The following is a 26,105-nucleotide window of genomic DNA, read 5'->3' as shown; positions in this document are numbered from 1 at the left end:
CATGAAGGCAGTCCGACAGTTTAAAATGTGCTGATATAAGAAAGACGTTTTGGCTTAAAGCCAAGGACTCTCATTTGACGTGACAACTTTCACTTGGCAACACCAACACACTGATGGTTGAGCATTGCCAAACAGTGCCATCTCCTGGGAACTAATATTACCTACAGGCAGGTGCTTCTGACTCAACGCTGATAAGCACAGGATCAGAAATCAGATTTTCTGATCCTATGTCAGTCCTGAGAGAGCGAAGAGAGAGAGAGAGAAACTGACTGAGACAAAGACAGAGAGTTATAGAGGGAAGAAGGGAGAATGTGAGAGTGAGAAAAGAGTTTGTCACCATAAAAGGCCTACGATGGACATTTTTGTTGTTGTCGAGGCACACAAAAGCACCCCTAAAGCTCAGATTGTTTCAGTCAGTCCATTAAAAATTATACAATGCTATAGTAGAAAAAACAACTATAATGGCACCAATAAAAAAAGGAACCAAACCATGATATAAACCATAATACTGGGCTGGAATGTGCCTCAGCTGTGGCTCCTATAATAAAGATGCCAGCAGTAGGAGGCACGCACACACACACACACACACACACACACACACACACACACACGCACACACACACACACACACACACACCATGTTGTTAACCACAAGTAGAGCTGGTGACTGTTGCGTGTTGGCAGCCTCCTGCCTGACAACTGGAGTTTTATTAGCAGCCACAGGATTAATAGACTCTTTATTATCCAGAGCAATTAAGGACTTAATTGGAGAGAAAATAGGCCCCATCGAGAGGGAGCATGGGGAGGAGATAGAGGCAGAAACAAGCATATCTTCATAGGACCGTCCTCAATGGCATATGTGTAAGGCTGTAAGCGTGCGTGTGTTCGTGCGTCCCTTTGTCATTTTTTCCTTTCCTGCGATGCCCTGTCAGACCACCAGGAGGTGTGTGAGAGTTACTATTAATATACTCATATGAACATCCAACTGGTGTCTCGTATGTATTGGTGGCCCCATTTGTTATTGCCTTCACCAACCATTCGCCTTTTCAATGACACTGCATTTTGGTTGCATGTGGGTTTACACGGTACTGAAGAGGAGAGAAAATACACAGCACAGCAGCAAGGCCACCTTCTGCTCCGAGTTGCAAGTGAAAATACAATTATTTTAGGAGTATTTATTGAGAAATTTATCAGAGATGAGATTTGATAAAAAATCATTGGACATTCAGTTTTGTCTACCTCGCTGTTTATATGATTTCATCTCATTTTTGGAATCGTGATAACTATCAGACGGCTGTGCAGAAGCACGAACAGACGAGGCTGCCAAACTGATGAGTTCATAATCAGCGTTGAGCATCAATGATGGAGGAGGAGGGAGGCTGAGCCAGCAGAGGGAGAGCTCCTCTGCAGGCTTTTGCTCAAGCAGACCTATCAAAACACTTGCATCAAGCCTTTCTCACACAGACATGCAAGTCGTGCTACTTTGAAGAGAACGGGTAGAACCATATAACTGTTCTGAGTTAAATAGCCACTTCGATCAGCCTCCTCTTTTCTGTTCATTAGTGCTTTTCACTTTGCATCATATGGGAAGAATAGTTTCCATTAGAACAATCTGTTGTCTGCTGAAAATCTGAGGATATACTGTTCTTCCTCACCAGTCATTGCCACCCTGTTGCCTGTCTCGCTCAGCTCATTCTTGTTACACACACACACACACACACACACACACACACAAAATCAACTTCCACATGCTGTCTCACACAGCCAGTGATGGCAATGCTCCCAGTTATGGAGGTCCAGCCAGCGACAATAGAGGTCACTTTATGGTCTGGTGGCTCTCTGACTGAGCAAAAACACACTTTTTTTCAGTAGACGAGATGTGTTCTATCTCACTCTCGCTTCCTCTCTCTTCCCTGGGTATGATCTAAAAATGAGTAAAGCAGGGCAGCTCTAAGTGCAAAGTAGTGACCTCCTGGCCAGGCTATTTTGTCAGAACGAGCAAAAACAAAGCCACAGGGATCTAGCACAGGTACACGCCATCTGGCTTTTAAACAGTGACTAAGTACTATAGCTGCTGGAAATGGGAATCCAGTGATTTGTCATGGGCTGGGTCATATGTATCTGAATAAAAAAGTCTTTGCCTCATTGTCCTATGCAAACATTCATGTTCGATATCATCACTATGTCTCTATAGTATGATGATGCCATGCTATACCCACTCTTTGCCTGCCTGCACTGGACCGTTCAGATGGTGACTGTCTCTATAGCTGTTTTGTGCCTCTGCAGTATAGGGGTAGATTTTTTTTTTCCAACAAGAAACTCCTCCAGCCTCCCTAGAGATCTTTGCCAGGGGCATTTTAGTGTGCCTCAGGGAAAATCCAGACCATAATGACCGGATTTGGAGGGACAGGTAGAACATTCCCTGAGGCGATTCAACTCCACAGGTAATTTTCTCTTCTTTTTTTTTCTGTTCTGCAGCTGTGTCTCTATGTGTGTGTGTGTGTGTGTGTGTGTGTGTGTGTGTGTGTGTTGCACCATTACTGCTTGTGGTATAATGTTGCCCTCAGGTGGTCTGACATGGCATTTCACCATTATTTATACAGTACCAGTCACAGATCCTCAGCTGAACTCTCCACATTATATTGCATATAAGACTAGGAAATATTCACTAACAAGAGGCTTTTGTAACCAGACTTTTAGTTTTTGAGACTTATCTGAATCTATACTTCACATAGTCAATGTAATCAACTTATCAAGAACTTTTGTAAACTCAGCTGACTGGTTGGAGTTGGCTTGAATCAATATGACTCATCTTTATCAAGGCAACAATCATAAACGTTTTGAGTAGATTGTAGGCTTACAGCGCACTGACGAATGCAGCACAATCTATTGAATAACGATGCAACCTTGCTCCTGTGGAAAGTGTGTCATCACCCAGACTCATAAGCACAAGGATGGCAGAAAAACAGTTCAGAGAGTATTTTTTTATTATAGAAAAATAGTTTATATAAAAAGCAATAAGTTATGAAGTCCAGCAGCTCCTCCTGAAAATTTTTCCTCTCATCACATCATCCATCCTCTCTCTCTCTCTCTCTCTCTCTCTCTCTCTCTCTGTCTCTCTCTCTCTTGCTCTCCCTCTCTCTCTCTCTCTCTCTCTCTCTCTCTCTCTCTCTTCTCTCTCTCTCTCTCTCTCTCTCTCTCTCTCTCTCTCTCTCTCTCTCTCTCTCTCTCTCTCTCACACACACACACACACACACACACACCATGCATGTGTTCACCATTTCACAGTCCTTGAAGATCTACCACAAACAGTAGTTATAAATTCAGTCAGTATTCTCCATCTCTCCTCTCCTCCTGACCAATAGGAGCTTGGTGCTATACAGTCCATCTCGCAGTTGAATTCAGTCCACTGTGGAGGAGACCTACTTCCCATAGAACATCTCCAGCAGCACCTCCTCCATGTTGACGGCCCCTATGACGGGCTTGAAGAAGAGCTGAGCGACCACTGGGGGGCTGATGGCCCGCAGCATGGACAGAGCTATGAGCAGCTTGGCGAAACGCGTCGTGTCCTCACGGTGGATCAGCCTGACGTGCTCGTTGAGCGCCTGGTGCGCCTCCCGACGCAGCGACTGGATGTAATCGAGACAGCGCAAACCCTCCAGATCTGTGGAGAGGAGAGGAGAGGAGAGGAGAGGAGAGGAGAGGAGAGGAGAGGAGAGGAGAGGAGAGGAGAGGAGAGGAACATACAGGAAGGGGCTTAATATTATGTCCATATAAGCATTCTGTATCATGTGAATGAAAATATGTCTGTTAGAAGATGCAATAAACGTTTTGTACCCAAAATGCCAAAGTCTGGTATCTCTGTAATGGTAACTGTCAGGCCCATATTATTATTAGGTGGACTAATGGCATCTTCCACAGTCCATTTCAATGATATACAGTTATTTCTATTAAGGAAACTGGCCTATCTTTGAGGTAAATATTCAAGAAATAAGCTCAACCACCACCTCCTCTGGAATGATTAGGCCTTTTAATTTGCAAATAAAACAAACTTGAAACGCAGACAGGACATATCAATAAACATATTTTCTGTCCTGTACATCTGCCTAAAAAATAAAGCTACACCTTCAAATATGTGATGCTCTTACAATCCGTACTGAAGTCAACTGCTTGCCCCCTGTGTTAAATGGGTGGCGCGCTTTTACGCACAGATCAGACACCCCAGACCTACCTGGGTTGAACAGCACGGCTCCTTTCAGATACGCATACTCCTTGGTACTGATATCTAGAGTCCAGCACTTCTTCAGGAACGCTTTGATCGCCTGGATATCCACGAGAGAGACCCCGGCTGCTCCCCGGCTGTGCCCGGCCGGCAGCTCGCTCTGCCTGTCCGGTAAACCCGTGAGAATGCGCTGCAGCATGCTGGGCTCCGCGGTCTCCGTGGTGTCGAAGTCCACCCGGTCTTGCGCGAGTCCCAGCACGAGCAGAGGCGCCCACCCGCTCCGAACGAGCATCAGCTGGTCGTCCTCCGGCAACTCACGAAAACACGGTACGTTTTTCACGAAGCGCAGGGTCTTGACCAGAACCGCTGACGCGGCTTTGCACGTTACCTGCGGGGAGCGGAGGACGCCGCGGCGCCGCGTCGAGCCGCAGGAGCAAGCCTGTTGCCGGAGCTCCAGCAGCGAGGTGGGAGCAGAGGCGGAGGAAGAGGAGGTCCTGTGCAAGAAGTGGTGCAGCGTTTGTTGTTGTTGTTGCTGCTGTTGTTGTTGTTGTTGTTGTTGTTGCTCCTCGGCGGTCGCAAGGCTGTCACTCTTCAAAATGTTGTAGAGGATGCTGTTGTTATTTCGGCCGCCCGCACCCCGACAGTGGCAGCCCTCCAGCGTGGCCATGGCCGCTGCTGCTCTACATGGGCTGGAGCTCTGGTTATCCCGCTGTCTCTTTGAAGCGCCGGAGGTCAGTGACAGAGAGAGCGCTGTTTTCTTAGCCCCTGATACCCCCGCATGAACGGCAGCACGTTTATATTAGCTCCCGTCTGTCCCCGCGCTTTGAGAACTTGTTCAGACTTTCTACATATTCCGCCTCCCCAGTCTCAGGCGCCTCCTCTTTCTCCTCCCCCCCTCCCCCCTTTCTGTATCTCTCTGTCTGCCTCGCTCTCCCCCCCACCCCCACCCCCTCAATATACACAAACACACCATGGTACAAAATGGCTATTCCATAAGAAATCATATCAAAGTAAATCTGTCTGATATCAAGCGCCACAGCCTGTAATCTGTTTTGTTCACATGTGTTAAATAACAAATCTACAGATGGGTGCCTGATGTGCATCCTAATGGCACAATACGGCCTACAACATCCTAGGTCAATAGGTCTGATTAACAAAGTGGGATATTAAGTGTGTAGGTATGTGAGAGTGTGTGTGTGTGTGTGTGTGAGAGAGAGAGAGAGAGAGAGAGAGAGAGAGAGAGAGAGAGGGAGGGAGAGAGAGCTCAAAAGAGAAAGAGGGAATCAGACCTCGGTTCTATTCTCAGCTTTTACCTTGACTCTCCAGCGGTGCCGTTTATCAGGCAGGAGCCGGTAAAAAATAGGCCACAGACGGATCTGAAGGCTTAATTATTTTAGGGACAATTTATATGATTTTCTATGAGAAAGGAGCAGGGAGAGCCGAGCTGCGAAGGCCAGCCTCCAACCTTGACTCGGACACACTGTTATTGATTTAACCGTGAAAACAGGAGCTGGTGAATTATGATGTCATGACTCAACGCTCTCCTTGCATCTGTCACTAAAGGAGGATGAGCAGGAGGAGGAGGAGGAGGAGGAGGAGGAGGAGGAGGAGGAGGAGGAGGGTCGGGTGTAACGTTAATTTTAAGGAGGGGTGCAGGAGGGAGGAGTGGAGGCCAGCGAACGAGAGACTGAGAAAGACAGGTTTGGATAAAGCAGATGAATTAGAGGTTTATCTTAATTGCTCCTAAGAGGGATCACAGGTTAGGGTTGACTGCTACCAGAGAGAGAGAGTGAGACAGAAGGGGAGGGGGGGCGGCTCTGGGGAGAATAGGGAGCAGATGCAGGGGGAGAAGTGGTTTCAGAGGAGTTGATCCAGAAAAATGGGATGGAAACAAAGAGGAGCAGTGGACAGAATGAGAGAGATTGATGCGAGGTGTTGCAAAGAGAGGTAAAAAAAAAATAGAGTTTGGAGAGGTCCTGACTTATGTGCCATGTGAGGTTTGGGATCCTGCAATTTCGGAAGAGCCACTCGACAAAGCTCCTCGTACTCTCGTGCTGTGGTGTTCATAAAAGGTTAGCATGTGGAGAAAGAGTGGCATTGAGTGCCTGGCTGCATTTATAAAGTAACAGTGAGCAGGACCTCAGTCTCCCCTGCTCTGCGAGATTGAAGGACACTGCCATGAATGGAGGCAGGATGAAAAACTTTCGCAGCAGTACCAGAGCATTGTTCAGAGAGAGAATGTCTTTGTATTGATTTACTGGATAGAGAAAACAGAGAGATTTTTCACATGTTTATACCAAGGTCGCTGTGGGATAAACAGCCTTCGCTCTGCCTGTCTCTTCTCCTGCTCAAGGCCCAGCCAGCACAGGTTATAAAAATCCTTCCGTCTCAAGGAGAGATTACATTATGTCTTGTTGCAAAGGCACAGAGTTGAAAAGAGGGCTACAGTGCTCTCTCTCTCTCTCTCTCTCTCTCTCTCTCTCTCTCTCCCTCGCTCTTGCTCTCCCTGTCTCACCCTGTCTCTCCCACGCTCTCTCTCTCTCTCTCTCTCTCTCTCTCTCTCTCTCTCTCTCTCTGTCATGCTCTTGGGTCTTCCTTTTGTTCCTTTGTTCATTTATCCAATTTGCAAGGGATGGGACTTAAGTAGCTCTCCACTCCATCCCTCTTCCCTTTTCCTGTGAGCAAATGTAATGTTTCTTTAGAGGACACATTAATGAAATGTGAATTTTTTGAGTGCACAGTGCTTCGCCTTTTCCATGCAACAGTAACATGTATAGTTACCTCATCACCAAAAGCATTTTTTGCCAGGTGCTTGTCAATTCCAGGAGATTTCCCAGTGACTAAAGGAACAGATTAAAAAGCAAAAAAAGAAAGGAGAGGTTGTGGTATCAGCTCCACAGGTCCAGTGTGTTCTCCTCTGCTCTGTGATATGGAACAGAGTCTTTCTCTGGGCCGGTGCCTGCTGGTCCTGAGCCCAGTTTAACATGGCTCAGCATGGGGTGGCCCTCTCACAGCCCTCGCCCATACCCACAGGATCCCAGCCAACATACCGCTCACAAAACACAACACTGTGTGTGTGTGTGTGTGTGTGTGTGTGTGTTTGTCTCTACAGCAAGTAAACTGTCATATCCCAACATCTCTTACATGTGTTATACCTGCAGACTCCACAGACTCACCCTGGGTCACGACGGCTAAATTTATCCAGAGACCTTCACTGCTGCCTCTGATGTAAGAGGGCCTTGTTATAATTTAACAGGAAAACACACTGCTCCATTCCCTCGCCCATCTCCCATTCTGCGTAATGGTGTCAGTAAAGTGAATGACTGTGCTGCTGTGAAATACCAGCACATAGATTCACCCACACGATCCCAGACGGAGAATGGAATATAAAAAAGTAACGCAGACACACACACACACACACACAGAGAGAGAGAGAGAGTTGTGTGTCTGTGATCTGCAGTTCTCAAAGTAATTGGTGTGACACCCAGACAGTCCGAGTCAGACAGCATCAGCCACGCTGCAGCTTTGTGTCTACAAGTGAGATTTAGAGCAAGGTCGCTACCAAAGAAGCGACTCAGACAGGGGGCATGGGAAAGTGAGAGAGAGAGGAAGAAGAGTGGAGTAGGGTAGTGGAGAAAGATAGAGTTAATTGTTTGTGTCCCAACATCCAGTGCTCATGTTTGCCCAACTTCTCAGCTGAATCAGCTAAGGAGTTTTGTTGTGGCTTTTGTCCCGTCTCTGTCTAATTTAACACTAAACCCGACACTTTGAAACTGAACTTGTCCAGTGTGTGTAGATTGCCCAAATGTTTTCAATAAGTGTGTGTTTTTATGTTGTGTGCTTTTGCAGCAGTAAGCTTTCCTGAAGGCTGATTCACACAAATGAAACTCTGAGGTTGCCATGACCCAAGAAGACAGCTCTTTGGCACATTTCAGCAGCGCTGGCCTTGAAACACAAGTCTGGAGAAAACACAAGGTTTTTACCAAACACTTGGGGCTTAGACACCCACAGACACTCCAAGACAGGCCTCAAAAACTTAAGAGGACAACTTTTGTAGGATTCAAGGCTTTGCATTAAATGGTTCTCCTGGAAAAGTCTTGCACTGCTTTGTTTGTTGATTTGTTGTGCGCTCTTCTGGCGGTTGCTATAGTGACTGCCTCCATTTTCTCTCTGTGGCTGCTCTCATAAAGGACTGTGTCCTTGTCTCCATAAGAGATACAAATTGAATACTGCACTTTCCAAGGACTCATGTCTCTAACTTACAGCAGAGTGAAAGTGTGTGTGTGTGTGTGTGTGTGTGTGTGTGCGTGCACACATATGTGCATGTGTGTGCATACATGTGCACGCCTCAATGTGTGTGTGTGTGTGTGTGTGCACGTCTGTTTGTTGGAGAAGAAGAGAGATTTGTCTAGTTTACTTAGATGACGCTTGATAAAAGCAAAAGAAAATGTGCAGTTTCTAAGTATGTCAGAACACAGGAGCTGTGTGTTGTATTGTGTAGTGTGACCCTGTGCTGTTGGTAGCATGTAGTAACCCCAGTAGCTAATGAAAACAACTCAATGACACAGAACTTCTCTCTGAACAAGCAAACAGAGCTTTGCTCATTGTTTACCTCGGCTGCAGATCTCTCAATATCTGAACACTGACAAACAACACGCACACAGACACACCCACACACACACACACACACACACACACACGCACGTCTTGTCTTACCTTGTCTTACCACAATCAGTGGTGGTTATTCAAGTGAAAACAAGCAATGTTCAGACTGTGCTGAATATTGCATTCTATTCGACTGCGCTTTTCCACAGTCTGTCTGTCTGTGTCTCTCTCTGCTCTTGTAACGGTTCACAAGGTCGGTATACAAACTCAAGGTCACCCTGCTTACAGCAAACAAAGTAGCAGATGCTAGCTTTTCCGCTTGCAGTGTAAGCCAATGCACAAGTGAACTTTATATTTTGTTATTATGGCCTACTGTTTGGTTGTGTTATAACATGCTGTGTTGTGTCATGTTGCATTGCATTGTTCAGTCTTATGGTGTATAGTGCTGCATTACAGCATCGGTTTGTCTTTTTCATTTGTTTTTATTGTTTTGTTTTATATTGTTTCCTTTCATCACGCAGGCAAATTTAGATTTTAGATTGTTGATATTCCAATGCCAGACAAAGCCCTATATTACAATTCTTTTTTAAAAAAAAACATTCAAGTAAAATTTATTCATTTTTGTTATTATAGGGAACACAGATTATCATGGAAGCCTACTGATGGGAAAAATGATCCAGGCAAAACCACCAACTTGGGGAATTTAACAATTTCTAATGAAAGTCAAAAATTCATTATAATCATTGATATATGAAAAGTCAATAAATTGTCAAAATCATCTATACGTCACTACAGTGATAATAAATATAATGAAATAAATAAATGAAACCTTTATCAATCCGTAACTAGTCACAAGAAGAATAATCAATTGTTTGATAGAGGGAATGATAGCAAACAAAGAAATGGTTGAATCATAACAAGCCAAATCTGTATCACATCAAAAATAGAGAAACCTAAAAAGTCATTGACTCTATGTCTAAATATCAAGAAAATATAAAAGTATAAAAAGGTAAATCATAAAAAAAATACAAAAGTAAATCAAGTAGTCACTATCATGAATTAATAACGCAGACATATGAATAATAATAAAAAAAAATGTATATTTAAATGTATCAAAAGTCTAACTCAGAGAAGCAAGCGAGCAATGATGAGTAAGAAAATTATAGTAAAAATAAGAACAAAGTCTTTGATCAGAGTGACAGAATCAGTCAGAAGCCCCAAACTCTGCAAACTTCAGGGGGTTTTATACAGTAAAACCACAAACTACATGACCTACATGACGCCTACATGACCACAGACCATGCTTCGTCTCGCTCTGTCTGCTGGAAACTTAACACCTCTGCTCATATCGCTCTGGAGCCTTCAGTGAGACATTCATTCTAAGAAACTCTGTACATTGGACATCTGGCCTGTACATGAACTCATTAATCGTCATCAGTCCTGCAACTAACCCCTCAAACGGAAGCTTCTTCCTTGATATGCTACACTCCAACGATGGCAATGCGGTTTATTTTAGCTCAAGTCAGCCAACAAGAAACCACATGGGTGCCTAGTGTGAGATAAAGCCATATCTTATTCAGAATATGTTTAAATTCATTATTCTCAGCTACCGCATTTATTTGTACAGCAGGTGCACAGGAAGAGCCAGACGTGAAGGACAGGATAACTCTAGGATAACTCTTGACTACCAGTGTTTTATCCTCACAAACACACATAGAGGCAGACATACAAACAAACACACCACAAAGTGCCAGTAAAATGAGGGAGTGTGAGTGTGTGAGAGGCATTGCAGAGGCGGGGAGTTGCAGTTGTAATGTCCTTGTTGTGGATAAACTGTGTGTTGAACATATCCCACTGGGATGTGAGCTAATTAGCCAAGGTTGAGTGGGACATGGGGGAGGAAGGGGAGGGGGGGGGGGGGGGGGGGGTGTAACATGTTAGGGAGGAGGAGGGAGGAGGAGGAGGGGGAGAGGCAGCCAAGGTCAAACCCATGAGTCTGCATGCGCTACTGAATCCATACAGCACAACAGTCCCCTAGTGCCACTCTGATGGGTTCACTTCAATCAGGCCCCTCCATACTCAAAACCGCCCTCACTTTATCAATAAACACTCTCATTCCTCTTATATCACTTGGAAATATGTCTTGAACACATATCAAGACATAAAAATGATTAAAATGCAGAACGCCTCACCCGACTCCCATATGCATATCCCATTTTCCTGTCTCCATCCCTCAATTCTCTTTCCCCCTCTTGCCCTTTCTATCTCTGCTTGTCCTTGCTGATCTATTTATCTTATTTAAAACATATGTCACACTATGAAATATACCTTTTTCATATGTATAGCCATTGCTGAAACCACACACAGACACATGCACACATCACATTACCCGCTACCTGTGTGTGTGTGTGTGTGTGTGTGTGTGTGTGTGTGTGTGTGTGTGTGTGTGTGGGTGTGTGTGTGCGTGTGTGTGTGTGTGTGTGTGGGAGGGCTACTGAGTGAAATATGAAATAGCTGTGTAGCGATAATTTATGTCCCTCCTATCTCATTCTTTATTGGTCTCACGGTGACTACAGTATGAATATTTTGCCTTTGAGCATATCGAGGACAGGGTCATGTTTGCATAAGGAGGTAAATTATGACACTAATAACAATGTTGGTGTGCCAGGAACAGTCATGGGAGGAGGGGAGGAGGGTGGGGGGTGGGGTTGGGTGAGGGAGGGAGAAATGAGAGGAGGCTGGTTGCAATGGAAGGCCGGGACGAGGATGAGCTTACATATGTGGATAGTGTGTTGAAAAAAGGAGGTGAGGGAAAAGAAACCAGGTAATGGTGGAAGTGAAGGAGACCTTGGATATTAAAGTGAAGGAAAGTTAGGAGTGTGAATGTTTCCCTTTTCAAGAGGAAAGACTGATTTGCCATTCCCAGTCCTGCTGAATTTTTTCAGCAAAATATTCTTGATGCCTAAGTACCTTGTACAACAACAAATACACATTGTGACTCCTGTTAGTGAATCACCAGCAGGAAATGAGTCATGCTGTCTGCCCAACCTGAGAGACACTTGATATTTACTTCAAAACTAAGAGTCCGCAAGACCTTGAACAGGCAATGTTTTCTATCTTTCAGTGTGCTTACTTGGAAATATTTACGTTACTTTTTTTAAGTGCTGTGCAATTCCAACCTTTATAACCTCTGAAAACACTTACGGACAAAGATTTCTTTGCCATTGATTGGTTGTATTTTCTCATGGCATGCAATAAGTCTGTACCTGTATGTGACCTATAAGAGCTTTCAACGTTCTTTATCAAAAAAACAAAAAAAAAACAACTAAACAATCTGTAGCAAATCAATACTAGTGTTTTAGGATCAACAGCCGCATCCAGACTTGCTACACATCCACCATTCACATGAGATACATTAGGCTCTTAAAAAAGAGAAATTGTAATTGTTCACAGAGACCAGTCGAAATGTAACTAATGCCTAATAGCTCGTGACATGCAGAGGTTAGTCACTGGGAGAAAAGTGGTGCACCTGGAGGAAACACACGTGGGGAGAACATGTAAACTCCACCAGGGCTGAGATTCGCACATCACATTACCCGCACATCACATTCGAACCCAGGACCTTCTTGCTGTGAGGCCACAGTGCGAACCACAGACACCATGCCGCCCTGGCTGAGACTGAGCCTGCTCAACAGCATGGAATACATATGGTTCATTTCTGGCTGTGGACTGATCATTTTCATCACTGATCTATCTGATACATTTTGTGTTTAGATAATGTCAGCTTGTCAGCTAACCATAGTAGGCTATCTGGTAAATGTCACTGCCTAGTGAACACATTTGATCATAGATAGTGGTGGCTTGTAGTTGCATGCATGTAAACATTAACATTAGTTTCTTTGCTGAATTAGATTGCTTGCTAGCTAACAAGCTAATTCAGCCAAAAACAACAGTTTGTTCAGGTGCTGTCTATTGTCAACGTACAACTTTTGTGCTTTGGAGCAGAGGCTAGGGCTAAAGACAATTATACTGTGTCACAGCAACCCAGTATATTGTCACTGAATGGACCCACGCCCACACTGCAACAATCTTTTTCAGATATCTCTCATTTTCTACCCCAGTTGTTGTATATTCAGCCATTATTTGTACACAGTTAATTCTCCAATTGACCTCCATGATGGCACCAGTCACTGTTGCTACAATTATGACACAATTGCAAAGCCTCTATACACAGGACCTAATATAACTATCCCTTGTGCTACATAGGGTGAATGCCTATATGGAAACTTGGCTTGGATGTTAGAGGAAAGGGAGTTTGGTGAGAGCAGGTATTATCAAATCCCATCATAAATCTTTCATCAAACTGAGCCCACAACACCTCCAGTTAATGCATCCCAGAGCCAACATCCATTAACATCAGACCTATACTCACCAGTACTACACCTACACTTTGGCTTACACTTAGCCCACAATATCTCACCCGTTAATGTCCACCCTTACCATCAATCTCAACAACTGGCTAATGGGATAGCTGACCATGCTGGCTTGAAACAGCCCACTCAGCAGTTCAGAAACCAAATTGTCCTTATAATCATAGACTAAAGGGGTGACTGACGTATGGTTTGAAACAGCCCACTCAGTAGTTCAAAAACCAAAAAGCATCAACAAACAATTAAACTAACATAACTATTCTAACTATCATACCAGGAGCTAAATACATGCATGACTACATATTTCTTCTTCATGCCATCATATAAACTCCAAACCATAAACTCCTATCTTAGTCATGAAAAGGATTTACATACTTTTGACCCAAATCGGCATCCTTTTTTTGCAGCCAGTGCCACTGGCTGCTTTATCAGCTGCTTCAGAAGTTACCTTGCTGGCTCGCCATAATCCCTGACCATGAATCCCTGAGTAAACTGGTAGTGGATGCGGCTACAAATCCTTGGCACACAGCTTCCAGAGGGTGTATCCTGGCTTTCCAGCCACACCGTTCAGTCTCAGCTGTTATGTCAGTGTATCTAAGCTTCTTCTTTTCATATGCCTCGTCTACCACATCTTCCCATAGCACAATGAGCTCTACATACAAAACAGACCATGGAGTGTTGGACCACCATACCAGGTCAGAATTAAGGCTGATGCCAACTATCTCTAATGGGAGAATGGGGAATCTGTCTTCTTGCATTTCTCAGTCCATAGCTTCCCTTGTCTGCTCTAAATTCCTTCCTGATCTGTTCTCCTTCACATACAAAGCCAAGTTGATGTATAAGGCTCTCCATCCCAGTAGGTTAAGAAGTCGTTTGTTTTCGTTTGCTCTAAATTGCTGGGCAATGCCAGGCACTTCAACAGGTGTTTATTCCAACAAGTGTATCGACCCTAGTCAACCTACATCCTGACAGGACATGTCTAACACTGCTGTGTCTGAATAAAGATGGCATGCAGGGTCTTCACCTATAGCAAATGACTGAGGTTTTTGGCTAGCCCATCATAGTTTGCTCCAGTGACTACTCTAATACTAAATGCCTCCATAACAAGAAGTTCTTTCCAAACAAGCGTCTTCCTTTCTACACTTTCCCAATTCATCCATTGTCCTTGCTTAGCTAGAGAAACTGCTTTGGCACATGCTGCCTCCCTCAGACGATTTATTTGTTCCACCACCATTTCCCTCTTTTCTAAGGGTGTTGCTTTGTTCCATACAGGTTTGCTTTTGCCAAGATCAAGGCCTCCTCGACTGTGTTGCACAGTGCTGCTATTTCTAAGTGTTGATTGTGTTTGCTGAACTTCCTCTTTAGGGGGTCCAGAGTAGGCACCATACTCCTTACTGTTGTGTCTTTATACTCTGTAAACATTAAAGCTTCACTAGGCATAATTTTTTATATAAAAATCCAACCGTCTTATCAGCCTAACTCACAAAGTAAGGCTGCAACAGAGAAGAGCATCCCATGTCCTTAATTGAGACCCTGTAGATTCGCTCTATTTGCCCAAATGAAATTCTGGTGTCACATATGGACACTGGCAGGAAATCCGGCCACAGGAAGTGATGAATTAAAACTTGAGAGAAAAAAAAAATGTGTCTCCTAAGCAGCAGCAAGCGAGCACTCCATCCAGAGTAAGTGGGACTCACCAACATGAGATCTTTTGCCTTTTACTTCGCTTTACTTTATTTGTTTATTTGTCAGGGACAGCACACATATACAGTACATATTGCATCAGAGTATAGCCAGAGGCTAATTTGCATCTGTAGTCCCTGGGCAGGCCCATTAAAATACAATAATACAAAGCACATTAATACATTATACAATAATTCTCGTCCCTTTAACCTTTGGTATAAAGTGATCACATGATAAACATGAGCATGCTGTGCGCAGATTACTGACATCATGTTACATGATTTCTGGGTTTTGAAGTCCTTAAATTTCAAACAGTTACCTCTAGTAAGTTCATGGGTCACATGGGCTGAACTACAATTTTAGCCTGCCTGTGAACATTGATCTCTCTTCTCTGTGCACTTTAAAAATCTTATTGTGCCTTGTCTAAATCCCTGAATCTGAATCTTTATCTGTAAGGTTCACTTCATACTATCTTCTCAAGCTGTTGACAAGCTTCTCCAATATTGTTAGAATTGCCTCTTTTTTTGTGTGACAGGTTCCCCTAACAATGGGGTTGCTTCTTGATTTGCATGATTTTACTTTCATCTAAGCTTTAGGTTATCATGCAACTTAGCAAACAACCTTTTTTTTGTAGAGGTACAGAGCTCAAACAAACTTGTTGGGTTTTTTTCTCACAACTATTACATCAGGTAAAAAAAAAAAGGATATCCAACTGTTACAAAAAATAATTTTAGCTCAGAATGCCTACACTTTCACCTTATGGAGCATTTGGTCCAAATTAGTTTAAGCTTCAAGTCTTGTTAACACAAGAAATCTGCAACACTTTCAGCTTTTCTCATTCAGGCGAATACATTGACAGTGCACACTGGTCTGCCTGTGTTCTTCCCTCCATGTATTGTGATGATGTCACCATGTCAGGAAATAGGGGCAGAGTGAGATATGAGATTTTTGCTATTGTCAAGTCATGTTACTTCAAATTTATTCCTAAAGCTCTTGTAACAAACAAGTTTGTTGTGAAGTGTTTTATGGAAAACAAGGGGCACAAAGGCAGATAAAAACAAGAGGAAAAACAAGGGATTAAAAGAACAAGTGTATTACAAACTCCAGGAAATGGGGTCAGAACTTTGTGTGTGTGTGTGTGTGTGTGTGTGGCTGATATGAAAGCATGTCATCATCCACTCCATCCTCACTTCACCCTCATCCCCTCTGGGTGCAGAGACTCCTACTGGGATACATGGATTGCACGATATTTACAACACAGCATAAAGTTATAAATATAAATTTAAATATAGCCGCAAGCGGCTATGGGACAAGTGATTTAACAGTGAGAATATAAGCTTGATTCATCATTTTGGAAGTTCAACATCTCATACATCCATCTGACACATTCTGGGGCCCAGTGCAAACAGGGACTAGTGAAGTTTGGATGGTCTAACATTAAACATTTAGGAAATCTACCTCCCTTCCCATTTGATCGTCTTCACCGTCAACTTCTTTTGTGCGTCAAGGCCAAGCCATTTGGATAATCAGAACTCTGGGTAATATCCATAATAACTGTAATCTACGAAGTCCATATATCCTGTGTGTAAAATTTCGTTGAGATTGGATTCACTTTGTGGGAGAAATGGCAAAAGTTGCCTAAAATTCAAAAACGCAGAAAAACTATTACGGATGAAATGAAAATCCATATGTGCAATGTTATAGCACCACCATCTGGCTGATGGTGTTAATTTTTGTTGCTTTAGTAATGAAGGAAATGTGAAACCTATTTTCCCAAATTTGATTGCTCTAACATTGAAGCATTTAGGAATTACGCCTCCCTTCATGTTTGTGCATCTGCATCATCAACTTTATTCATGTGTCAAGGCCAAACAGTTATGAGTATCAAAAGTCTGTTGTAGCATGATGTAGGCAGATGAATCATGCTGTGTGTAAAATTTGGTGGAGATTGAGTCAACTTTGTAGGAGAAAAAAAAAAAGTTGCTATTGTAAGGTAGAGCTGAAGGTGGCACTCTGGAGCTCAACCAAATGTGGTCTGTCACACTTTGAGGTCCATCCCATATGTATCTGAAGTTTGGTTGCTCTAGCATCAAGTGTTTAGGAATTATGCCTCACTTCCTGCTTGTTCGTCTTCGCTGTCAACTTCTTTTATGCCCCACGGCCAAACGGTTTGGATTTTCAGAACTCTGGGTACCAGCCATAATCTAGGAAGTCTATATATGCTGTGTGCAAAATTTTTCTCAGATTGGATCAATTTTGAGGCAATAAATAGCGATAAATGGACATGAATTTGAGCTTTACATCTATAATATGTGTCCCAGATGGATATGTGAAGTGAGAAAAAAAGAAAAAAAAGAGAAAAAAGTACTTTAAAAAAATAAAATAAAATACTGTTGCACAAAAATACATTATCCACAAAAAGAATTTGGCCTAATAATGGTTTCAGATTTTTTTGTGTTTACCTTTAATTCAATAAAGGATAGCAGTATTTCTAATGTATTGGCTGTCGGCCCATGTCCTGAACGAACATGGCATTTTCCATTCCAAGGAGAAGGCCGTGGGAACGTGGGAAAATATTGCATCAAAACATGTAAAACATCAAAGACCACTTTTTCCTGCAACTTAAAAGTTATAGTTTTTTGAAAATTTCACTTCATCCTGCATCACACCCTTTGCAGAAGCTTATGGGTAACTACGACACTTAAGAACTCTGCGATCCACAAACCCGCTTACAGTTCAAACCACACCAGAAATCATTTATCTCTCTTTTTTTTCCACAATCTCAGCTGTAAAGAAAAAAGAGAAACATGTGAGTGGATAAAATCTGTTTGTCCAGCCAGTTGTATGCTGTCCACATTCACATGGGTACCGGGTGGTGTGATATATAGCCATGCATTATCACATTATGTTCCCCAGCTCTTTGAGAGCCAGATCCCGCCGCCCTGCTGTCTCTCAAGGTCTCTCTCTGTCGGCTCCAGCTTAGCCAAGGTCACTCGCTCCGCTACAGGCTGCCTGCAACCTTGAGCCGCTAACTGCCCGGGAAATGTGTGTTCTCCTGTTCCACCACCTACGTGTCCCAGTGTCAATCAGCCGGATACAGAGCAGAGCTGTCATGGATGCTGCCACCTCGACATTAGGTCACTCCAATAGATGTAATCACAAACAACCGCCTTCTCTCAAGGCCACCCAAGGAATCAGGAGAAAGTGCTCAGCTTCTGAACACATGTAAATTACTATTTAATTGAATAAAGTGCCTTTCAAAAGAATACATTAACCTGCGTCTGAAATGCTTCCACCTGCGTATGGTATTAATGTGTGTGTGTGTGTGTGTGTGTGTGTGTGTGTGCGTGCATGTGTGTGTGTATGTGTGTCAATGAAAATGTGTCAAACACAAGAGCACCATCTCAGCTTTCTTTGGTCGCCTGGCCATGTGCATTCATGAGTGTCAAACATTCCAAAACCATTTGAATCCTTTGTATGGGCATTGGAATTTAAATAAATAATTCAAACTGTTTGAATGTGTGTGTGTGTGTGTGTGTGTGTGGGTGGGTGGGGGGGGGTGGGGGGGGTGTATGGGTGTGTGTGTGTGTGTGTGCCTGTGTATCTATATCCATTCCAGAAGAAAACCCACTCTATTACTCAAAGGGATTTGACTATCAATAAGTAAATAGTACATATGACTGTGCCAATTAACTAGACTATATACTAAAAGCTTTATAAAAAAGCAGCCACAGAGTGGTACAGCGCATTAGAGCCACAATAGTCACTCTGTGTGGCCTTGGGTTTGATATGAAATCTTGTGTCCTTGCCTCTGCCGACCCCCATGTTAAAAGCTCTTTGTGACAAGGAAATTACTTTATGAACTCCTGAAAGACACTCCAACACAATTCAGCCTCCCTGATAGTTTCATTGCTGCATTGGGAGAGAAGTTGCTTTTTCTTTTTTGTTCAAATCACTTCAGCTTGCCATTCGCTCATCCGTCTCCCTATCCTTGCTCTTCTTTTGTGGCTTCTCCTTGTTCCTTTGACCTCAGGCTGTCTGGTTTTTGTTAAAGAGAAAACTACCACTAATTAAAGAAAAATAACTTAATGAAATGAAAAACTTTCCCACCATGTATGTGCACCATAATAAACGAAAGACAGTGAGTCACTTGTTCTTATGGAGAGCTGAAAAATGATCTGAGTATAATTTGGTGTGGATCAACAAGATGCTGATATTTCTGGCTGAGGGCTTGTGTGATGCTCTGCAGTCTGTTTCATGAATAATCATAACTGGTGTGTGAGACAGCAGGCCACAGCTTTACCTTCAGCCCTTTCTACAATTCTCAACCTCTGCTGGAATGAGAGGTCTGTTTTTCATTTTCCCAAGGTCTGTGGAAATTAGTTTGTTTGAATATGCTCGCAGTGTTGGGGCCGGTGGTGTGTGAATCATATTTATGTGTGAGTGTGTTTTTGTTTAGGTCTGTCAGGACTCGGTTCCTTTAACATGTACCTGGAATGTTCAGTCCAGATAGAAGCAGAAATACCAAACATGTGTCTCCGCGGCCTTGAGACTTCACAGGGCTCCGACTGCGGAGCTCGGCTCTGTAAACACAGTTTCCTCCTGTGGCTCTCTGTTTGGACAGGAAACAAGGAAGCTGATCAAACACTGGCCCAGAAGGCCACGGCTGCACTGAGCCGGAATGGAGTGGTGGGTCTTTCAAAGGACTCTAAATGGAGGGAAATGTGAAAAATAACATGTCGCCTTTGGTGTTCAGCTCCACTGGCTTTCAACCCTAGCGGTTTCTGTTTCTCATTTGTACATGTGAAAATTTTTCCCAAAATACATCATACAACGTAGAGACCCTTATCTCTGCTATGTATTTTTTTTTTTTTTGACATAGTGGAGTATGCAGCATCACACACACACAGTGTAAAATTTGTTGTTAGTGCCTGGCTGCTTCTGTGCTACAGATTTACGACCCAGTCATGATGACATCATAGATTAGCGGTAGCAGGGAGTAGCTGATAGGAGCCATTAGCCAGATGGATTCAAGGTGGATGTGTCAGAGAGTAGAAAGAGGGTGGAGGAGACAAAGAGGAGAGGGAGATGAAGGAGGAATAAAAGAAAATAGAGGAGTAGAAGGTGTGTGTCATATTCAGGGGGGTTAATAGGTTGGGTGATTATGCTCCCCCCTTGTGACAGATTATTAAACTGCGGCTAATGTGCCACCTTTGTATGAAGTCATGTATGATCAAGAATGGGAATAAACATAAATATCCAAAAGATCTATGTCTTTGGAATCATATGTTTGGTCATAAAAGTTTCTCTTCTTATTTTACTAGTTATCAGCTACCAATTCTATAGTGGTATCCTATGTTATACTGTTATGTCTGTACTCTGGACATCAAAGATCCCACTTCAATTTACATTTTACTTTACAGCATCAGGTGTGATTATTTCATGCTAATCCAATTAATCTATAGTGCAGCAGGCCAACTGATTTTCAAATTCAGGAACTATTTATTTATTTTTAGTTTGGATTCATTACCTTGAGAAAACAACAGGGGCACATTTAAAACACATACTCTTTTGCTTTACAAAAGCCATTTATTACAGATGAAGAAATAACAATGAGTATCTATGTGTTAATCCTTATTCAGGCATGTGGTCAGAAACACAAAAAACAGGAACATGGTGATCTCCCATTAGAAATTAATGACAATTTAATGTCCAAAATACTGAAATCCTCAAGAAAAAACACAGATTACATCCCTGCTTATTACTAATCCCATAATTCCTCTTATTTGTTTTTAAAATCCACTCAACATCTTAAAAAAAAAAGGCTGCTTGTGCTCTTTAGCTAATTAATTGGGTAAGTCTTCAATCAGTTTTTAAGTTTAATTATTCCTTTTATTTTTATAATAGCACTAAAGTGAATGGGACAATATAATGGAGACTGAATGGGAAAATATATTGAGATTGAAAAGAGATAGATACATGATGATTAAACTACTAAATAATAAATTTTTTCACTGCAGTATTCAACTCCTTTCTGCCTGTCTCAGTAAGGTCACGGAGGCAAGTGCTACTATTGTTATAATTTGTATTTTGCTTTTTTATTTTAATTTTTTTGATAGGGAGTGAATGGGCATACTAGGTAGGAACAGAGACTGTCTTTAATCAAATGAGATGAGAGTTCCTCACATTGGAGTTATTCCTCAGTATCATCAGCAGGCTGCTCCCTGGAAGCCTCATTGGAGATCTGCAGAAAGGGAGTGCTAATCTCACTAGACTGCATGTCGCCGGCCACCCGCAGCAGGCAGCTGAGGACCATGTCTTTGGCCAGGCCCGCCTCCAGGTTCCCTTCGCGGCTCAGCTGCAGAGTGATCTGGTCCAGGCTGGTCAGGACCAGCTCTGAGCCCAGCAGAGGGCAGGTGGAACCACTGCCCCCTTCCCTGGCCATGTTCTCCATCATGTATTGCTGGTACAGATCCAAGAGTTTGTGCTCCAGGTAGCGGTTGAGGAGGGAGTTGGAGAAGGGCCCTTCGCACCCCTGGAACAAAAAGCTCCGGTCCCGGCCACTCCCCAGTCTCCAACGCGTCGACCCCCCCCTCAGTGGACACAGAGGCCCGCCCTGAGACGTCTGTTCTGGGGGAGAATCCTCTACCGCCGGGGGTACATCACAGGACTGGAGGAAGGGGCCGACAGCCTGGCTCTCAGGACAGAGCCGGAGCTCACCATTATTGGCAGAGAGAGGCAGCACCTGGTCACCTCCAATATGGAGGTCGCTGTAGTTTTGGCAGATGCTCTGACAGAAGGAGGGCACCAGGAAGGGGACATCGCCGCCTGAGCGAGCCTGGACTGGGATCTCTATCTCTGGAGAGATCTGTCTGCCTGGCTGGACTCTCTGGAGATCCGGGGCCTGCAGTGGAGAAATGTGCAACCCGATGGAGGTGCTCCTCTTAGACGGCCTGTAGTCCTTACTGCCTATCTGCTCTTGTGGTGGATTGTGGAGTATGACCGGAGAGTGGCTGGTGGAGACTGGCATAAGGGCAGCAGCAGCTCTCTGTAGCCCACAGCTGGCAGCAGTCTGGAGAGCCTTCTGAGGTGGGAGCAGGTCCACCTCCTCCAGTTCACCATAGGTCATACTCCACAGTCTGCTCTCGCAAAGCATGGCTGGAACAAGGAACACATAGAGAGCACCGCTGTTACAAAGTAATCTCAACCCACAGAGCTGTGAACTGAGCTACTGAAACACATACATGCACACTGCACTGCACATTCAACACAACTTGATATGATGCAACTGTTACCACGAGTCTAATAACCATTAAAATATATCACATCAATATTTTCTATCCGCTGTAGATATCGTCCTACCTTGGAACAGTCACACCTCGAACTCAGGCAGCTGACAGCTTGTTTCTCTCACAATCTTCAGCTCAGAACAGGAAGGTAGCTCTTAAAACCAGATTATTTTCTAGCAATATACTCTGTCCAAATATTTGATTCAAAAACTGTGCATGAATAAGAGAGCGCATTCAGGTGTGATAGTTTTATACCACACTAAGAGGAAGTGGGAATGCTTGATTTTTTATTTTTTTTGTGTGTTTTGTTTATGCAAATTTAAATGTTACAGCTGGGCTATTTATATGACTATGATATTCCAAAACACAATCTGGCCAAAACTCACTGCTGATAAGGAATTATTTTCAGAGGACTCACAGTTATGCACAAGTTGGAAGTATTCACGCATTTAAAATTCTTAGTTATGAAAATTTTAGTTATTTTACAATATTTTATGACAATGCATTTCAATATCAGTCTTCTCCCTTCTTGCTAAGCAGAGCATAAATTAGCAGATGTAAGATTACTGGGAGCTATCCGCACTTTAACAAGAAACACCTCAACTTTTGTTTCTCTGTAAAAGAAGCAGGTGTGTGGTTTAAAAGCAGAAAAGAAAGTCCCATTTACAGTGAGAGAAACTATCACTCTTCAGAAAATAGAAAGCTTGAGAGATACTGATTTCTGTTTTAATTTTTCTGGTAGATGGGATCACAATAACACAAATTGTATACCAAACAATTGATCAATTTCCAAACAATTGTGCCATTTCCAATGATATAATGTGATGGTTGGTCGAATAATTGCTGTTTGATGCTTGCCTCTACTTCTGTTTTCCTTGTCGGTGCCAAAGCAGAAGTGTCACTTCACACCCAATCCGTTATGTAACCACAGCTCATCATTTCCTCCTTGAAACTGTACTGAGCATGTTTGTTTTTAATGGACTGCAACTAATAGCCAGAGTGCAGAAAAGTACCTGAAAGGCTACATTTTTTTCTTTACCAGTGCGATTTTGTTTTTCCTTACTTGTCTTGAGCTCCTGTGTAGACTAATACAGACTCAGGTTTGAATCTGGTCCGTTTCATAAGCAACTGCAGGTCTATGTAGTCAAATTAGACGTCTGGTGAAAGTGATGGAAAGTTTCAGTTGGGCCTATAGGCTACTTTGTGTCCGGGATTTTTCCAAGTTGAGAGTATTGTCTGCTCTTTGGTTTATGGCTCCCTCATGTAAGACTCTTTCAGACTTCCCCCGCTTATGGCAGACCAGCCCAACAATAGAAGCGCTTGAAACACGAGACAACATCATTTATTATTAATTAGGCGGGGAAACTTAGACAGATATTATGCGTAGGCCAACCTTATCCTTCACAAGTTCGTCATCAGCTCCAGGTCGTGCATTCAGTCATGTCAAGCCCGTATAATTGGGGCAGAAGTCCATCCGCAGTTTATGATATAGTTTTGTGTCTCGTGCATATAGCCCTTAAGACCGCCTGTCTTATGCAACATCATTAAGCAGGTGTGTCCAGTGACAACAAGTAGTAGGCCCACAGCTAGATGGATTGCAGTGGATAATTTGGCCATAAACAAAGCCGGGGTGTTTGAGGTCCCAGTCAGGATATCCGACACGGGACTGCTGCTCAATAGTAATGACAGCAGACCGGGTAGAGTTACCGACCCGTTGCTATGGTGCAACACCCCATAACACTAAAGACAGTTTGAGAGCAGGTTAGACATTTGTGTCAGACCGGCTTTTGCTTTTCTGCCACTATAGACAGCTGTTATGCAATTTCAGCACCCTGGACAGCGACGGGCTACGTTGAGTGGCTCCAGACCAGTTTGAGAGGATATTTCTTGTTTTGAGGAACAGGCTGGCCTCAGGAGCCGAATATGGATAGATGCATCGCAGGGACTAAGGAATCCAAGGACCAGCTTGTAATTCTGAAAGGCTCCATTTAGAGGAATGTTCAGGAAGATAAATAATGTGTTTCGTCCAAACCATCACGGACACAAAGGTAGAGATGGTGGCCTTCGGTCCGAGCAGGATTACCACAACGCCTGCACCGTCAGGTTGGTGCGCAGCACCTCCATGCTTGTAGTGGGAGAGAAGACACAGACAGCTGTGAGCTCAACTTTAAAACGGAGCAAAAGTACAGTGAGTATCGAGTCGACCTTGTACTATTACCAGAGGCAGGAAGACCGGATATGGCTCTACTCTCAGAACCAGAACTGCTTAGAGTACCTGGAAGAACTGGTAGCTTTGAGACGACAGTACACAAAGAGTGTCAACAATCTGAAAAGTAACGACACCAAGGCCACCGTTTCTTCCAAGAAGAAGCCCGCACCCCCACCGCCCACCAAGGACGCACCGGTAAGATAAGTAATACAGCACTGTGTGCCCGGCAGTCCGTAACCTGCGGCAAAGCAATCTATCCCTGTACCAAATAGTAGGCTACACGTGAGGGGCAATATCAAACACAATATTCTCCCATTATTTAAAGCAGATATCAAGAGCCAAACCATCTGCCCCTCCAATTCCCAATGAGGAGGACAGTTTACAGTTCTTTGATGAGGTCATCGCCAGCTGCGACAACGAACCTCTGCGCAAACCCCATATAGATGATGGACACGCTGACGTGGATTTCATTGGTGAGTTTGAAATCTTAACATTAGCTTTTTAAATTTTGGTGAACTTGCAATTTATTCTACGTTACACTCTGGATAAGAGCAGTCAGCTACATGTCTAAACAGCGCTTTTCAGTGCTGGTCCTCGTTACGGAAGGTAGGCTGCTGCTGCTTCTCTATCCCACCAGGTAGTTAATTGCATTCACCTGGTGTCCCAGGTGTAAATTAGTCCCTGATTAGATAGCTAAGATGAAAACCAGCAGGGCAAAAGGAGTAAAAACTGGTCTAAAATGTAAATATAGTGTCTCAGCGGAGAAAAGCAAAAGTTGGCTTAATATGTAGGCTAGATAATGTCTTTCGATATGGTAGTTACAAGTTCAGCTGAGGCTCTTTCTCTCTCTCTCTCTCTCTCCCCCAGTGGCCACCAGCTCCAGTGAACACGACCTCCACTCTAACTGGGTCTTGCGGGTTCCTCGGGTCCCGGAAGAGTCCAAGCAGAAAGCGGTCCGTGTTTGTGCCAATGACAGCGTCCCGAAGAAGAAAAACAGCAGCGGGTCCACAAGCAGCCGACTGCGGCTCCAGAGGAACCCGATCCATCTGCCCAAAGTGGTGGAGAGTGCCTTGCAGACTCTCCGCTTCAAGCCCAAATTAAAAAAGCAGTAAAGCTCGATAAGACATTTGAAACCACCAGCACTGCCAGTAATTCTCATTCATTTTTAAAATCTTATTTTTCTTAAAACAAGTGAAAAACCCTGCCCAATGGGTGAGAAAATTCCTCTTGGTCCCAAGGCAGTATCACCCGTTATAGGGAAATTTCTAAAATCATTGCAGAATAAGGCATCCACTACACTCACATCAAGAGGACGTCACTTAAACTTCTTAAAAACAAGTGGATTCACTTTGAAAACAAGTGGAAAATCTCTCATCGGCAGATTGTCACTTGTTTTAAGAAAAATAACTTGGATGTTTTTGCAGTGTAGTCTGTTGGATGAAAGTTAATTTCTTCTGAGATCCAAAGATGACCCTCACCCTTCTGTTAAAAGCATACCATTTGTATAATTCAAGTGCGCTTTTGAATCGGTTTGAATAGGAGGAATCTTATTATGCTGGCAGGGGCAGGACAGGTGGGTTCAAGACCAGGGAGAGTTACCCGTAAAGAAACTGTGTTCCATACCAGCATGAATGCCACCTGTAAGACTAACACAAAAGTGTGACCCC

The 26,105-nt window shown here is 43.5% G+C and overlaps 3 protein-coding genes across 3 annotated transcripts; 1 reads left to right on the top strand and 2 right to left on the bottom strand.

Annotated features, from left to right (window-relative positions):
* Window positions 1-3,329: 3,329 nt before the first annotated feature.
* Window positions 3,330-4,889, bottom strand: LOC139927174 (nuclear receptor subfamily 0 group B member 1-like). The gene is made up of 2 exons (XM_071919214.2): window positions 4,232-4,889; window positions 3,330-3,664 (listed from the first exon to the last, which is right to left on the bottom strand). The coding sequence occupies exons 1-2, from the start codon at window positions 4,887-4,889 to the stop codon at window positions 3,423-3,425; spliced, it is 900 nt and encodes a 299-aa protein (XP_071775315.2). The 3' UTR covers window positions 3,330-3,422.
* Window positions 4,890-20,533: 15,644 nt separating this feature from the next.
* Window positions 20,534-22,096, bottom strand: LOC139927189 (TLR adapter interacting with SLC15A4 on the lysosome). Its single transcript, XM_071919237.2, has one exon. It carries the CDS (start codon window positions 22,094-22,096, stop codon window positions 21,134-21,136), a length of 963 nt encoding a protein of 320 aa, XP_071775338.2. The 3' UTR covers window positions 20,534-21,133.
* Window positions 22,097-24,225: 2,129 nt separating this feature from the next.
* c9h13orf42 (chromosome 9 C13orf42 homolog) lies at window positions 24,226-25,550 on the top strand. Its single transcript, XM_071919190.1, has 3 exons — window positions 24,226-24,633; window positions 24,767-24,911; window positions 25,306-25,550. The coding sequence occupies exons 1-3, from the start codon at window positions 24,226-24,228 to the stop codon at window positions 25,548-25,550; spliced, it is 798 nt and encodes a 265-aa protein (XP_071775291.1).
* The last annotated feature ends 555 nt before the right edge of the window (window positions 25,551-26,105 follow it).

The sequence above is a fragment of the Centroberyx gerrardi genome, chromosome 10 (assembly GCF_048128805.1).
Source record: "Centroberyx gerrardi isolate f3 chromosome 10, fCenGer3.hap1.cur.20231027, whole genome shotgun sequence".
NCBI classification, from domain to species: Eukaryota; Metazoa; Chordata; class Actinopteri; order Beryciformes; family Berycidae; genus Centroberyx; species Centroberyx gerrardi.
This window is presented reverse-complemented; position numbering and strand designations above follow the sequence as displayed.